This window comes from Acinonyx jubatus, chromosome E4 (genome assembly GCF_027475565.1).
Source record: "Acinonyx jubatus isolate Ajub_Pintada_27869175 chromosome E4, VMU_Ajub_asm_v1.0, whole genome shotgun sequence".
Classification (NCBI taxonomy): Eukaryota; Metazoa; Chordata; class Mammalia; order Carnivora; family Felidae; genus Acinonyx; species Acinonyx jubatus.
In genome coordinates this window covers 56,496,519-56,513,456 of record NC_069395.1, presented here as the reverse complement: position 1 = coordinate 56,513,456, position 16,938 = coordinate 56,496,519, and the positions used below count along the sequence as shown (strand labels likewise).

The 16,938-nt window shown below is 43.2% G+C and overlaps 1 protein-coding gene across 2 annotated transcripts in view; it reads right to left on the bottom strand.

The window, feature by feature from the left end:
• The window catches only part of F5 (coagulation factor V), a 74,489-nt gene that overhangs the window by 12,325 nt on the left and 45,226 nt on the right, over window positions 1-16,938 (bottom strand). For both annotated transcript variants that reach the window (XR_008293389.1, XM_027046402.2), the window contains exons 12-18: window positions 14,975-15,187; window positions 10,972-13,426; window positions 8,125-8,299; window positions 6,677-6,913; window positions 5,611-5,827; window positions 2,747-2,926; window positions 537-653 (exon numbers count right to left, since the gene is read on the bottom strand). Coding sequence is in view for 1 of the 2 variants with exons in the window: in XM_027046402.2 (XP_026902203.2) it covers window positions 537-653; window positions 2,747-2,926; window positions 5,611-5,827; window positions 6,677-6,913; window positions 8,125-8,299; window positions 10,972-13,426; window positions 14,975-15,187 (3,594 nt within the window). In the remaining variant the exon portion in view is untranslated. The remainder of the gene's footprint in view (window positions 1-536; window positions 654-2,746; window positions 2,927-5,610; window positions 5,828-6,676; window positions 6,914-8,124; window positions 8,300-10,971; window positions 13,427-14,974; window positions 15,188-16,938) is intronic.

Here is a 16,938-nt window from a genome sequence, read left to right as displayed (position 1 = left end):
AAGTTGGACCAAAAGTTACAGAGCTATTTACATTCTGATCACAAAAGAAAATACCAGCCACTGAGATACCTGGATGTGGACACAGTGCTTGGTATTCGACAGGTACCTAATAAATGCTGGCTGGCTGGCTGCATGGATGGACATATGGGAACTGTTTCTCAAATACTGAAATGCCAAGTTCAGAGACTATCCTAGTCATTGTTTAATTCCTGGTATCTTTTCCCTCCTCTGCTCTAGGAGTCTGGAAAAACTCTTCCACTCACTTTCCCATGAATCACATGTCATGAAGGAAGACACTTTATACTGGTTTCCCAATTGAAAGGCATGCCTTTGGGCTGAAGCATGTGGTTTAAGGTTCCTAGAAGACTGATGTTTGCAGTATAATCAGACCACAGGTCAGAATACAAGCAGCTACTGCTACAGATTGTACCTCTGTCATGTAGAAGTCCCAGAGTTGAGTATTTCAAACTTAAAAGTTAATAATATTCTAGCAGGGACTGTCCTTCTAGAAACATCCCATGGAGCTCAGAGTGTACCTCTGTCTATGATGAGAAAAGGTGTCTGCATCCCAGCTCTCTGGTTTTCTCCAACCTCTGTGTCAAGGAGCCACCAACCGGATTTTGATGCCTTCATTTCAAGAGTTTTAAATGAACCTAAAATAGGAAGTGAAGCACGACATTACATACCCAAAGATTAAAAGTTAATATTAGTTGACAGCTGTCAAAGAATCCTAAAATCCCTGCATCACACGGAGTTTTAGAAAAGAACTTATGAATTATCCATTTCTCTTTAGGCAGGGCTAGAGTTGTAACAAACAGATAAAAACGAAACAAAACGGGCGCCTGGGTGGCTCAGTCAGTTAAGTGTCCGATTCGGCTCAGGTCATGATCTCATTGTTCATGAGTTCAAGCCCCACATCAGGCTCTGTGCTGACGGCTCAGAGCCTGGAGCCTGCTTCGGATTCTGTGTCTCCCTCTCTCTCTGCCCTTCCCCTGCTCATGCTCTGTCTCTCTCTGTCTCCAAAAATAAATAAACATTGAAAAAAATTTTTTAAAAATGAAACAAAACAACACACACACATTACTAAAAGTTAATTGGCCCAGACTTTAAAAAATCTCCAGCATGCCTTACTAGAAAGTAACTTTTACTGATCTACATTTAATGTCACAAGCTAACCCATATACAACACAGCTTCACAGTCTTAAGTATTAAAGCGGCCTTGAATGACTCATTATTGGGCCTCAGGAATATTGTATGTGTTTCCTTCCTCTCCCTTCATTTCACTAGTGTTTCTTTTTTTACATAAGAAAAATAAAAATAAAACATCTATCTCCCATGTTTTCAAATTTTCTATTAGGTTTACATAGTTGGATAGAGATACACATAAACTGACTCAGAAAATCACTGAAGGGCGTTTCTGAAACCTCTGATTACCCACTCTGTTATTTCAATGCTACTCATCACCAGTGTACACTTAACTTCTGCTGACTGTAATTCGTGACTATTTCCCAGATGGTGAATAAAAATTAATAGCTGATGGTCCTCCTCTAACACACGAAAAAAGATTCCAGCCTTCCACTCTCCAACGGAGATATTTAGATTTGAAGATTTGGATGGGCCAGCCAATTCCAGCTTCTCAGGCTCAAGGGAAGGATGACGGATCTGGTAATTTACATTTGGTAAAAAGCCAGAAGTTTGACCTAATCCCCTCTGTCCCTGATTTTAATAAAGTGGGTCTTCATAGCTCCATTAGTGAGCCACTGGCTTGAACAAACCAACCAAGAACACTCTTTCCCCCCACCTTTAACCAAACCAGTCCTGTTTGGACTTCTGTGCCTAACTGAGGCTGACCCACATAGGAACTTCCCAACCAAAGTTCTGGCAAAGGACTGACTGCCCTGCCTAGCTTCTCAGAGCATTTGTGGAAGCAAGGCTGCTTGTTAAAAATGCAGAGTCCTGGGCCCTTGTCTGACATCAAAGTCTCCAGAAGCAAAATCTCTGCCTTAGCATTTATGTTTTAACCGGTTTCCTAAAATTTCACTATGCCTATTGCAGTTTGAGAATCAGGGTCCCTGGCACTCATCCCCCTGCAATGCACAGATATGCCTATAAAACAACTCACTGGCACATAAAAATCCTTTGTGATGGTTGGTTTGTTTAAGCCTTTTCATTACTTTGTACATGAAAGCTCTAAATACCCCTCTTATTTTTTAGCTTTTATAATCCTTAAAAGCACTCCCCCCTCCCCCCGGCACTGCCCCAACAGCCTCATGAGTCAGTTTAAGATTAAGATTCCTGTAGTCACTTGCCCAAAGGTATCAGGGTCAGAGTGTGCGGAACAGAATTCATGGATGCAAGAATCCCAAAACCCTAGTAAGTTTTTAATCTCCTTCCCAACAGAAAGCTGCTAAAGCAGCCTGAGCCCTGTGGGATTCATTTTGTAATCTGTTTAAGACCTGGCCTACGTGACACAGTGCGGTTTGGAAAAAACTGCGTCAGATGTAACATCTCCGTAGAACCGAGTTGAGCCTGTGGGGAGCTGCACGCAGTGCCTACACTGGCTGACTTTGTCATACTCTGTCTGCAGTTTGGGGAAATGGCTGTGCCCAGGATCTGTGCCAGAACCCACTCCTGACCCTTAGGAAGCAAATGCACAGGACGGAATGAGGGACAGTTACATTGCTGAGATCGCCTTCCCTAGCCATTTTTTCCATCCGGGACCTCTTTACAGCGTGCAGATCTTTACCAGGCAGAAGGGGCCAGACCCCTAGCTGGTGCTGTTGGGTGCCGTTTTCCAGCAAGGTCTGGCCGTGAAAGTGAACCACATGAATGTCTCGGGAGCCGCCCATGTTCAGCAGGTGCAACCTCACCCACTCTTGCTCATACATTCTCAGGCCAGGCAAGCTGTAAATCATCCCATTAATGGCTGCAAGGACAGAGGTGCAATTGATTAGAAATCCATGTACACGGCAGAGGGGCTGGTGAGGAAGTAGGAGGCGTCCTGTTCACCACCCATCTTCTTATCACTCCACCCGTCCGGACCCCTGTGTGTCCTGCTACCAGAGGGAGGCTAAGACGGGCCCTCCAGCTCCTCCTCATGCCAGCCCACAGCAGCTTCTCATGTGGCTTCTCACTCTTCACCCTGGACCTCACACTTCTTCCCTGGGCTCCACTCACTTACCCTTGACATTTTCCTGCGCTACCAAAACAGAAAGACTAACACGAGCCAGATAGGTGAACTCCAGTGGTTAAAGGAAAAAGACTGAGAGCACACACAGCACATCACCCTGAGGCCTCCTAAATTCAGAGATAGTTCCAGGCAAAATTAGGAAGGCAGACCATAAGGGTTCATGTCTATTGTCTCATTTGTATGATAGCTCCTCTGCCCTCTTCCCAGCTTAAATGTCTGGGGTTCTCAGGCTTCATCCACTCTCCCTCAGTGAAGAGAGTGTGTGTGTGTGTGTGTGTGTGTGTGTGTGTGTGTGTGTGTTTAAAGCACTTCGCAAATTTGATCACCTTAAAAAATAATACAAAATTTTACTGATAAAGCTCTGGGCTACCATGCATTTAGCTGAGATTGAAGTGAGGGAAGTTTTTATTAGTAGTGTTTTTCCAAAGTAAAAAGAACTATATGGGACTTCAGGAACTGAGCGAGTGAATTTTGGGAGCAAAAGGAGTTGAGGTCATTTTGGCACCCTTAAGGTTACATCAAGTAAAGAGTACCTATCTTCCTACTCCTCACACCAGGCCTAACCCCCTCACCTGTGCAGGAAATAGATCTCCTAAGAGTGAAACGTGTCTCAAGCAATTATTGGGTCAGCATTGCTAAATCATTACATCAGGATGTGGAATGAAGTCTCTCAACATAGCAGGTGCTCAGTAAACGTTTGATAAATTGAACTGAGTAATAGAATTCCTTCATTTACTCCCTATTTCACCACTTAGTTCCAAGCACGCACTGCACAGGCCAGGTGCTGAGTCTGAGGCTGGGAACTCGGGCGGTCTGCTTACCAAATACCCTGATCAATACTATGCCATGGGGATTACCAAATTACAGAGTACATTTCAAACTAAACTATCCCGGATGCATTTTACTCTTTCTTTGAGGAATCGGAAGCAGTGGCTCAAGGGTACTGAACAGGAAAGGGGACAGCCAGCTGACAAGCCTAGCTGAGTCTGCAGCCATTGCGTTCCCACCAGCTTGGGAGGTTTTCAGCAGCGTGTGTTTGCCACCCGAAACACCAAGTAGGCTAGGCTGAAAAACCCAGAAATGCTAGAAGAGAAAAGGAAGCTCCGCCCAGAGTTATTGGTCAGCTTTCCATTGACACTCTTCTAGAAAGCTTAAGAGAATCTTTTTAACTTCTTTGTGTGATAAGCAGTCAGAGGGTAGGGTTTTGGAGCAGATCATAAATTATGTTGTTCACCTTCCTCTACCCACAAGTGTTTATACGGGTGAGATCAGATCAGAAGGGCAGCCTGAGTGTGTAAATGGGCTAGGGGAGGCAGAATACACCTACTTAGCCATGGCGACTGGCTGGGGGAGGGGTGGTGGTGGCACTGAAGTGGATGTGGTATATAAGTCTTTTTCTTATTCCTCAAGCAACCTTCTCCTTTCCTGTTTCATGGAATGACCTACCCATACCCAAAGCACAGATCCATCCTGATGAGAAACCTTACAGCAATTCCCTCCATTCATCAAACTCTAAAAGCAGGGCTTCTCAGTCTTCATTTATTTTTCTAATCCCCAAGTCATTCTCTTTGTTTTTCACCTAATTCTCAATTCTGCCTTTCTCTAAAACTATAGTAAAACCTTGGATTGCGAGTAACTTGCTCTGCGAGTGTTCCGCAAGACGAGCAAACATTTCTAATAAGTTTTAACTTGATAAATGAGTGTTGTTTGGCAATATGCGTCGTACGTGATGTGGAACATCACATGACCACAACTGAGCCAATGGTTCTTGAAATTCGCTTTGATATACGAGTGCTCTGGATGACAAGCATGTTTCCGGGACAAATTATGCTCACAAACCAAGGTTTAATTCAGTGACAATTTACAGACAAATTTCCTGAATGGAGTTCAGAGCACATTTGCTTTCCCCACTCACCCCTTTCCCCCCACCCCCAGCAATGCTCTCTTGCCATGATTCTCCTGTGACCCAACTACCCAGTTTCCTATCTCATTTTGTTCTAGATGCTTCCAATGCCACCTGAGAAGTGCTGAGGGCTGGAACTGTCATGTTCTTATTTAGAAAGTACACATGAGTGATCACTTCTTCTAGATACATGGTTGTTCCTTTAGATCAAGGAACAGGTTCATTAACTGCTTACACTGCAGAATAGTGCTAATCCCTAAGCTACCGTAGACTGACGCACACTGGCTCCTTGTTGGCTGGTTGGGTCAGTTCTGCGGGCTCCTGTGCTAGCTTTCAGACTTCTCTGTCCCCTTCACCTGCAGCGCCACCTGCTGGGCGACATCGGAAGCACCTCTTTAGAAGCACCTCATGTCTAATCTTATGAAGACCGAGGGCAGGAATCACGTGCACCCAGGGATTAGATCAAAGAGATCTAATCAGATCAGTCAGAGATTAGCTCAAAGTCAGAAGACGATACCATGAAACTCGTGGGAGGTTTTTTCTTCGGAGGATGACAGCTTCCAAGCCCTGGGAGACTGGGGTTTCTTTTCATAGTACCAGCTCTTCCTTTCGTCAAAGGCCATAAAGAGTAAGACAAATTCTCTCATGTCCACGGGCGTGTTGCTCTCCTTATGAAGTACTCCTTTTTGGCAGATCAGAAGGGGACCTATCAAGCCAGAATGGATATCTTTTTCCTGGAAGACAGTAGGGACAAATTGCACATATTTCGCTCTCTTGCAGGATTTCCTCTGATGATACAGAAAAGGAAACTTCAGGGGCTCCGAGTTGGAAGATTATAAAGGAATAGCTTACTAAGCCTAGGTATCATTACCAAATACTGTGGCATTCATATTCCCTTCCTCTGATGAATCCTTTATCTCAGCATGGCAGTCATGATAATGTTGCAATTAGTGACAATATCGACACTATTATAATCACTATTTATTGAGCATCTGCCAATACACAAAACACTTTGCCTGTAGTGTCTTATTTAATTCAGACAACAATCCTGTATCTTAAATACAAAGAAACTCATTTACTGAACAAATATTACCAAGTGCCTATTGTGTGCTATCTACTGTTGTCTCATTTTTAACTTTTGGAAACTGAGGCTGAGAGAGGTCAAGTAATTTTCCTAGGCCCACGCAGGAAGTGACAGGAGGGTTGAACTCAAAGTCTGTGCTCTCTCTCTCCCCCATGCCCCAAACGAACGAGTCTTGATTTTGTAGCTGTTTCATAAAGGCAGAGCTAAAGAAAGCTAATACTTGCTCGAGGACATTGCAGATGAACGTCTTCCTCTGCAAACGTAGTCACTCTAACCAGGTTCAACAATTTAAGTAATCCCCACTGCCCTTCCTGAACACTTGCTTCTCTCTCGCTGACCTCTGAACACAAGTGGCTGTAGACGACTGGCCACAATCCTCACACATTCCTCATGGAAAACAGGACAGACATCTAACAGGAGATCAAGTTGACCCTTCCATTTGGTGGACTCAAGTTATAGGGTTAGGGGAATGACAGAAATTTTTAATGGATGTACGTACCGGGTTCACTGCTGAGTAGTAGGCCCAAGCCCGGCAGGCAGAGCCAGGGTTTTCTGGCCCCGACCTTGGAGTGGCGTGCCATACGTATGTATAACTGCTGTTCGGCTGAACAACATTATCTTCCTTAAACCATTCAGGAGAATCATCTTCATAAGACTTTCCCTCTGATGACTTTTCATAGGAAAGCCCATGGGCATGAAGAGAATATGGTCTGGATGCTAAATTTTTAAAACGAACCTAGAAAAAGGAATGGTCCACAAATGTACTTAAGATCAACAAAAATCCAAATTAAAGAATGTCACTATTATAGGCCCAAGTAGATGGCTATTAAATTAGACCTAGGTCTATATACAGTAGAATATATTAATTGCATGCAGGTCACATATGTATTATTTCACCTGATTTTTACAATATCCTATGAGATAGGGCCCAAGTAGTTTACCCTAGAAATACCAAAACATGTTTATTCTTCTGCCAAGCAAAAGTACTGACATTCTGTTCGAATGAAATGATCACAATAGGTGCTGCAGATGTGGAGATGAATGAAGTTTGGGTCTTGCTAACAATAAGCTTTCAACCTCCTGATGAAGAGACACGTGCACATACGGATTCAAGTTCAAAATCTGGAGACCCAGGGCACAGGGAGGGCCCAGTCAGTTAAGCAACCGACTCTTGATTTCTACTCAGGTCACGATCTCACGGTTCATTAGATCCAGCTCTGCGTTGGGCTCTGCACTGACAGCACAGAACTTGCTCGGGATTCTCTCTCTCTCTCCCTCTCTCTGTTCCTCTCCCCTGCTCACCCTCTCTCTGTCTCAAAATAAATAAACTAAAAAATCTGGAGATCAAAAGTGTTGTAAACAAAGTATGAATGGGGTTCATGGGAATGCCAGGAAGGAGCTATTCGGTTGAATGTGCAGGAGAGGTTGGGGTGGCAAAAAAAGTTTCTTAGGGAAAACAGAACTGACCCTTGCAGTGATGAATGGGAGCTCAGCAGAAGGGGAAATAAAATCATGAGATCATTTTTTTTCTTGAAGATTATCAAACGACAGTAAAACCGTGGTTTGCAAAAATAATCGGTTCCGGAAACATGCTTGTCATCCAAAGCACTAGTATGTCAAAGTGAATTTTAAGAACCATTGGCTCAGTTGTGATCATGTGACGTTCGGCGTCATGTACTACTCATATTGCAAGATATCACTCATTTATCAAGTTCAAATTTATTAGAAATGTTTGCTTGTCTTGTGGAACGCTTGCAGAACAAGTTACTTGCAATCTAAGGTTTTACTGTACTTGGCAAGCAGTCTCTGAAAAGATGTGTTATTATTTGTTCATTTTGGAAGGTAAATAAATTACCCATAGCCCTCCTGCCCCTTTCACTGTTACAACCCCCTGGTGCTTGTGGAAATTCCTCTGACGATCTTAACAATGCTCAAAAGATGACTTACTTGGATGACATCATCCACTTCAGCTCTAATAACAGGACCAAGAATGCCGAGATGAGCTTCAAGCTCCCCCGTAGGATCACGTTTGGTAAAAGAGCCATCAAGATACTTTCGAAAGACCACTTTCTTGTATACGGTGTTCTCGGGAACATCGTCAATGTCTTCATTATCTACTTCACTGAAATAACAACAACAACAACAATAATAATAGTATTTGTTTAAAAGAACAAATGAAAGACCATTGAAGAATTGGAGGAATTATCCCTGCTTCTGAATATAGTGTCTAGCAGAGATATTTAATAAATACTTAATGAACAAATGAATGAAACTATAAATGAGTAAAAACTTAAGCCAGTAAATATCCTTCTGATCCCAGCTCATGTATCATTTCTTCGGTAAGGGCTCCTATGATCCTTTAGAGTAGGTGAAATCTGTCTATATTATTCTCTAAGTGTTCACAGTATTACCATAGTGTATATAGTATATTCCTGTAGTATTCTTAAGTTTCTCTGTTATGTACAGTACAGTATATATCATTTATTTGTGATATTATCTATTAAAATCTGACTCTGACACTAGAGTGAAAGTCCCATGAGGTCAGGGATTGTGCCTAGTCTGCTCATTATTTAATTTCCAGTGCCTGGCAAATCATCTGACACATGACAGGCACTGGATCAACTTTTGTTTAATGTATTAATGAACGAATAATTATAATCATATAGTCACATAGCAGATTTTAATATCAGAAGCAGACAAAGCCATGCAATGGGATTGGCAGCTTGGGGCTGTCAGTTGACAGTGGTCACCCCTGTGAATGAAAGTAGCCACCCTTCTTGTGTTTGCTGTTGTTAAATCGCATCATTCCTCACATAGTTCACCAGCTCAGTCTGGGGCCAGAGCACATCAGATTTTCTCACTGACTCTTACATTTCTCAAGCCTATGGAAACAGGCCGAAAGCTCATCCATCAATGTCATAGAATTTGTCATGCACCACAATCCATCAACAGAGAATCCCACTCTGTCTTCCTCCTGGTCTTCCTACACCACTGACCCCATCCTTCCAGACCCTAAGCATAGTTTCACAGAAACATGGGGATCAGCAAAGCAGCTGTGAGTTCCATAAACATGGGTTGCATATCTGGAATGGGACGTAAGATTTTGAAGGACCTGGTTCTATCCCTTTCTGCTTTGGAAACACCCTAAATCTTACTCTTTCAGGGCCTCTCTTAGAAATCCCTAGATAAATTATTCTCATATAGCAGTGGGAGCTACATTTAAATAGGAAGTCATGTGAAACTGTGTTTTAAGCTAACAGAGTTCTAATATGGAAATGCCAGGCATCAGATTAATGAAATAATTTCTGTGAGCCATACCATATATTGTGTTTGCTTACTCTACACTTTGGCTTTTGATTTTCAGTGTAGTTGTTAGCTTTTATAAAATCTGTGAACTATATATTAGACATGGTGTGAGCATGGTCACCAAGCTGTGATTCTCCCACTATTGCTGGCTAAGACTTGCCCCTTGTCCCCCCTGCCCCCAACCTCTTCTTTCTCTATATTGTCATCCCAGAATACAGGCCAAGTCCGGAGTCCAGCCCAATATGGCTTTCCATCCTTAAGCAGAATTGAATTGAAAACCGTTTTCAAAACATATATAGATCCCTTAGGAACCCTCTGTTGTAAGTCAGGCCACTTACATAATTGCATCTCTGGTCGAAGAATGGCTGGAACCTGAAATGTTAAAGCAGAAGAGGACCTTGGGGGACATTTGGTGTACCTCCTTCATTTAAAAGATGAAAGTAACAAGGTCCAGGAAAGGAACTGACAGAATCTATGAAGCTAAGAATGGCTAAAGCTTTTGAAGGGCTTCTCAACGCTCTTTGGATAAACACCAAAATTCTTCCCAAAGCCTAGTGGCATCTGGTCTTTGTAGAGCGAGCCCAATGTTTTCTTACACTCACCCCCTTCTTGAGCTCCAGCTACAGAGACTTCAGGCTTCCTCCTTCCTCATGGCCTCATTATGCTATTCTATCTAGAATGTTCAGTGTCAGGTTCCTGAATTCTCGTATCACCGTATCACCGTGTATCTGCCTTTCCTTTTTGGTCTTTAGCATAGTTGTATTTTACACTTATTTATGTGAGCATTTGATTCTTATCTACCTGCCCAACTAGATGCAAGTTCCATGAGGGCAGGAGTCATGTATGTTTATATTCTATTTTATAGTCTCAACACTTAGCACAACGCTTAGGAGAGAGTAAGCACTCATTCTATAAGCCAAGTTAAAATTCAAATTTAAAGCAAAAGAAATCATTGTTTATGACTGCCTCAGTTGAAGGTATAAACTTGCCTTTTTGTTTCTAAACTGGTTTATATCTTTGGCCTCTGCCACTGGAATCTCATGTAATTTGAATTAAACTTCACCAAGATGCTATACACTTTATATTGATCAGCAAACAACTAAAAGATGTGTTTTTCTGTAAACAAATGCAAAAGGAGATTCCTTCTGATTAGCCAGATTAGCAGATAGCTATGGATAGGCTGGGCTCTGTACTTGGGCAAGAAAAGGAGGTAGGAACATGAGTGATGAAAGAAGAGAGGAGGGAGCTTCTCTAGAGAATATCACAGACTTCTTATAGTGATTGTTCTTATATTGTCCAAATGTCATGTAATACAGAGAGGTTAATCATAGAATTGACAAAGGAAATTGTATAGGACAAATTGCAATAGGGGAATTAAATTTTCCCAGAATTAGTATAATTTGCCCAGAATTATCTCCTCAAGACTATTGTAATCTTTTTAGCAGTAGTGGAAAAATGAGAAAATCAACGGAGAAAATTTGGCCAAACCTTTGAGCAAATGTTGAATAATCCCAGGATAGTTCTTCAGCAGCAATGTAATAATATTTCTTGTTTCCATTGTTGCTGCGGAGATACCATGCTGCAATTTTGTCGGGATTTCTGGAAGAGTTAATGTCTGTCCTAACATCAGTTTGGTAAGGGTCATCATAGGCCACGTAATCAATGTCATCAATGATTTCTTCACTGCTCTCTTCCTTCTGCCTTGGAATAATCTCAATGTAATCTCCATCGTTTCCACTGAGGCCTATTACAACTGGTGGGTTAAGTTCCCTTGGTATAAAAGTGTTATTTACCGTAGAAGATAGTGGAGGAGATGGCACCTGACTAAGGTCTGGAGAAGGGGAAATCTGACCAAATTCTGGAAGAAGCAATGAATGACTAAATTCAGAGGTGTTGGATGTCTGATCAAGGTCTGGAGGAGATGATGTCTGCCTGAGATCATGAGAAAGGGCTGTTTGACTGATGTCTGGGGAAAGGGGTATCTGACCAAGGTCTTGAGAGAGTGTTGTCTGGCTGGTATCTGGAGAAAGGGTTGTTTGGCCAACATCTGATGAGAGGGTCTCCTGGCCGAGGTCTGGGGAAAGAGGCATCTGGCCGAGGTCTGATGAGAGAGTCTCCTGGCTGAGGTCTGGGAAGAAGGGCATCTGGCTGAGGTCTGGGGGAAGGTTCATCTTTATGAGATCTGGGGAAATGGTTATCTCACTGAGGTCTGGGGAAACATCTGTCTGGCTGAGGTCTGGAGAAAGGGTTGTTTGTCTGTGGTCTGGAGAAAGGGCCATCTGGCTGAGGTCTGATAAGAGAGGCTCCTGGCTGAGGTCTGGGGAAAGGGGCATCTGGCCAAGGTCTGGGGAAACAGCTGTCTGGCTGAGGTCTGGGGAAAGGGTTGGTTGACTGAGATCTGCAGAGATGGTTGTCTGCCAGGCTTCAGGCTCCAAGGAAGGGAACATCTGAGCAATGTCAGTAGGGAAGGACTTGTTCCTTAGGTCATAGTTGAGCATCTGGCCACGCTCTGGGAGAGATCCATGACTAGACTCTGTAGTGGAGTGCATTTGATCAGAGTCTTGAATAGGGAATGTTTGATAGCGTTCTTCTGGGGTTATTGTCTGATAAAGATCTGAAGGGGAGCTTGTCTGACTGGTGTCATTTGGGGGATTCTGATTATGGTTAGGAAGTGAGGCTATCAGGCTAAGATTCACAGAGGGGAATGTCTGATTGAGGTCTGTGGGATAAAAAGGTGTTTCCTTGGATTTATGGAATAACAATGAGTGATTAAGTCTCCTGTCTGCAAATGTGGTATTAGCCTTTCTTAGAGGATGAAAGCCCCTTGGAGATAGAGGAATATGGTGTGCAAGCTTCTCTTCCTTTTTCTTTTTTCGTGTTTTAATGAAAAAAGCACTTTTCTTCAATCTACCGTTTCCTCCATCCTGTCTTTCTTGCAGAAATTTCTTTCTAATTCCAGAAAATGGGGGGTGGCCACTCTGCTTTCTGTCTTTGTTTGTGAAAGGGCTGCTTTTTCCCAAAGTCCTCGAGGCATTCTGAGGGCTGCTCAGCAGCTTAGTGGCAGCTGTGTCTTCATCAGCATCTTGGACTATTTCATAACTACCTTTCTCAGAAGCCGGATGCCATTTCCCATTCAAAATCTTTGATGGGTTCTTTTGTCTTAAGAGTAACAGATCACCGGGAAGGTCTTCCCAGGCTCCCGTTCTGGAAGGAGAAGAGTTGCCTTGTCTTAAATGGCTCCCAGTTTTATATGCTGAAAGTCCCACCTGGGAGATCCCATGCTTTGTTGTGTGGTCTCTTCTTTTCTTGGATCCATTGTGCTTAGCATGTTTTTGATTCCTGAAACCATCTGCATCGAGCGGAAGAAGGCTTATCCCTGTGATATCTGATGGGAGAGGATCCTCCATGGAGTCTTCAGAATAAGGGCTGGAATGTTCTTCTGTGGAAGAGTTGAGAACTGATTTCTTGTCCAAGCCAATGCGTCCCAAGGGGGGACCAGCTGTGGTGGCTTCTGGGCGAGGAAGTGTTTTGTGAGGTCCTACAAAGTTATGGACAATAAGCCTGCTAATGCTACTCAGGAAAGAAGAATTTGAACGAATAGCTGGATCAGTACTTGAAGGAATGAACTCTGAGTAGTTATCCAGAGCTAGGGCAGTAAGATTAAACTCCTCTTCCTCCTGATTCAGTGATGAATTTCTGAATGACCTAATTCCTAACCATGAAGCCAGGTTTTCCTGATAATCATAGTCAGCATCGTCCTCTTCACCTCTGTTTTCTGAAGAATCACGCATTTTCCGTGTAGTCATGGCTGTAGATGCCGGAGGTTCATATATAATCTCATATGAATCGTCGTCTTCATCCCAGATACACTTAACGTCCCTGAATCGCAGCCTTAGGTTCTTGCTTCTGGGACTGGAATTCACTGTAGTTAATATCCACGTTCCTACAGAAGAGAGACAGAGAAAACAGAGCTCTAAGTCCCGAAAAATATAGAAAAACACTGGGATCCACTGTGGCAGATGATTTTCAATGAACTTCAGGCAGGGACAATCCAGCATGGTCTGTGGGCCACCACTGATCCGTGAACTGTTGATTAGTGTTCCACAGTGACAGAAGGAGATAAGTTGGTCTAAGGCGTTTAGAAAGCCCGTTAGCAATTTGACATTGCTGTGACATCCAAGCATGTGATCAGTATCGGCCCAAAGGATTGGTCAGTGGAGATTAGGGATAAAAGAGTTAGCATAGAGAATTTGAGAATCACTATTTTAGAATATATATAAAAAGGATGAATGAAGAATAAAATGGGCTTTGAATACCATAACCATCCTGTTAGCTGCACATATTGCAAATTGGTGTGAGGGGAGGATGATGATGTTCACCCCAACAAATAAGAGACATATAGATATTTCTAAGCAATAAATGATTTGGGTGGGCCCAGGGAACCTTTGAATCTCTTTGAAATGCTATTATTTGCTGGCGTACAGATTTCCTGGAGAGTCTCCAATAGTTAGCGCTCGTTGGGTGTCTGCCGAGTGCTAGGATATTACAATTAATGGTCAGAGCAACTCTGTAAAGTGTTGTTATTGTGTTTTTCAGATGAAAACACGGAGGCTCAGTGAGGTCAAGTCACTTGTCCATACTGAATGCCAGAGCGCATCTGAACAACTCCAAAGCCCACGTGCTTTCCACGGCGCTGCTGGCTTTGAGGCCAGCCTCTAAGGCGCTATATGTGATGGTCACTACTGCATGGTGGAAGGGCTGTCTTTAAAAACTAAAAAAGGGAATCACTTTCTCCAACTGCAGACTGAACCCCTGACCTACCACCACACCCACGCCTGGCTCCCCTCCTCCCCAGGTGGGTGATGGGCATTGAGGAGGGCACCTGTTGGGATGAGTGCTGGGTGTTGTATGGAAACCAATTTGAACAATAAATTATATATATTAAAAAAAAACTAAACTAAAAAAGGTAGGGGCGCCTGGGTGGCTCAGTCAGTTGAGTATCCAATTTTGGCACAGGCCATGATCTCCCAGTTCGTGGGTTTGAGCTCGGCGTCGGGCTGTGCTGATAGCTCGGAGCCTGGAGCCTGCTTCAGATTCTGTGTCTCCCTCTCCTTCTGCCCCTCCCCTGCTCACACTCTGACTCTCAAAAATGAATAAACATTAAACAAACCCTGAAAAGGTTTTTGTTTTTTTTTTGATAAAAGAAATGCTCTTTTGTGGCTGAATGTTCACACTTCCTCCTCTAAGTCATGGCTTATCTCTTTGCTGTTGTGTCTTTACTTCTCACTTAGCCCAGAGAAGGATAAATGGAACCCACATTAAGCGACTGGACCCTTTAAGTAATTAATTCCACCCAACAGAGATCATGAGAAATACTGAAAGGCAAGCCTGAAAGGGATCAGAAAGATAAACCCAGGAACTGTGGGAGTCTGGAGAGCTGCAGCAGACCTTTAGAGAGCAGAGACGCCTCTCCAAGTGTCTAGGCTCTTACCAACATTATCCATTGTGACGGTCACAGATTCCCCACGCATGGGGAAGAGCGTCAAGGTGTCCTCATGTCTCTTTCCATAGACGAATGAGTGCCCAGTGAAGTGAATGGTCAAAATGTCATCCTGGGTCCCTACACTGCAGAAGTGCCACTGGACAGTGTCATCAAAGCAGAATCCTAGCGTGGGTATACTCTCAGGCACATAGCCATTGATAGCTGAAAGAGTAAAATCTGTTAACACGCAGGCCTCCGCCAACAAAAGGACATGTGTCTAATTATACCTGGGATTAATGTCCTAATATTAACTTGGTTGTGTCAAAGCAGTGATCATCTGAGATAAGCTCCACCAGGTCTAACATGTGACTAGAAGATCAAAGTCAGATTTCCCAAATGAGAACTTAATTTCCTAAGTTAGCCAAGGGAGAAATTTCCGATAAAGACAAAGCTTTTCATTCATGTTGACTTCTTCATTGTCAGGTGTGTATGAGATACTTTGTTTTCCATGGTCTGCTTTTAAAGATATTCTAAACATCAATTTAGAATATTATCTAGACTAATTTCACCTGGAAGGAAAGCATAATATAAGAAAGTCGTTTTGACACATGAGTTAGTGAATAAGAAGTAATGTCCCTAAAAGTCATGCATATTTAGTACATTTGCAACTTGTATTGTGCCCTCTTAGCACTGAGATAACCTATAGTTTTCATGCAGGGATTGAGTTCACACATCTTCATTATCTTTCAAAGGGACACAGCTTTAGGCAGTATCTTTTCTCAGATTCTAGGCATGGTAATAAAATCCCAGGCTTGATTTCTTTGAGGACACGGCCCACATCTGCCTGGTTTACCAGCCTAGCCCGGATCCTAGTATGAGGCCTAGCACTAGTGAACCCTTAAATATTTACTGAAGAACTGACACATGTTTTTAGTTTGTATTTCATTCAGGAGGCTCTTCTCAATGGTCGAAAGCTCTATAATATAGTAGCCAGTAGCGACAGGGGCCACTGAGCACTTGAAAGGTGGAAAATCTGGATGGAGATGTGCTCGAAGGGTAAAATATACACCAGATTTCAGAGACTTAGTATATGAAATAAAGAAAGCAAACCTCATCAATTTTTATATTGGTTATATGTTGAAATGATCACATTTGGGATGTATTTCTCTTCATTTTTTCATATGGCCATCAGAAAAGTTTAAATCGCATTTGTGGCTCACACATAATTTCAAACTGGACAGCGCTGGCCCAGAACTATGACAGATTCGCTGCCAAAATGAAATTATGCAAAGAAAGCGGAGTAACTCCCCGTTTTGAATGATTTCCATGGCACCTGCCCATTCAGATAATCCCCAGCTGCCAGTCATCTGAAGCCATATGAACAGACCGCAGAGAAGCCATCCTCCTATCTACGATCACCTATCAGAGAAGGTGGTCATAATGACTCTTGAGTGTAAGGAAATGTGGTGAGGACCCTGACCACTGTGGCAGTGTTTGCTTCCAGCTGGCTTAGTCAAATCTCTCTCAGACTTGTCAGAGCAGTGGCTCTGGGCACTGAAATTGAAAACTGCAGCAAATGCCTGGACTTTGGCTCAGGCCACTCCCTCTGTTCTGAACTTCTTACTGCTCCCTTCAAACTTCTTCGTGGATTGGCTCTTTAAGACGCTTGGCTCCCCATATGCATTTTGCCTTAGTTTGATTGGACAGTCCAGCTTTGGGTTACTTACTCAGTTTCTGCCCTGCTAGCAAGAGCATTCACCTTGTCCCCCACTCCGTCTGAAATCCCCATATGCCACTGACCAAGCCTGTAGCCCCTCTCCTCACCACCCCCACCCCTCACCCTGCTCCTCCGGAGTGTATGTGCCCAGAGCATGCACATCTGGAGCATGAGACACAGACTTCCTAAGGGTCACAAGCTTTTGGCCTCATGTCGTAAAGAAGTTTCTGTAATATCATCCACTAATTTCGTCATC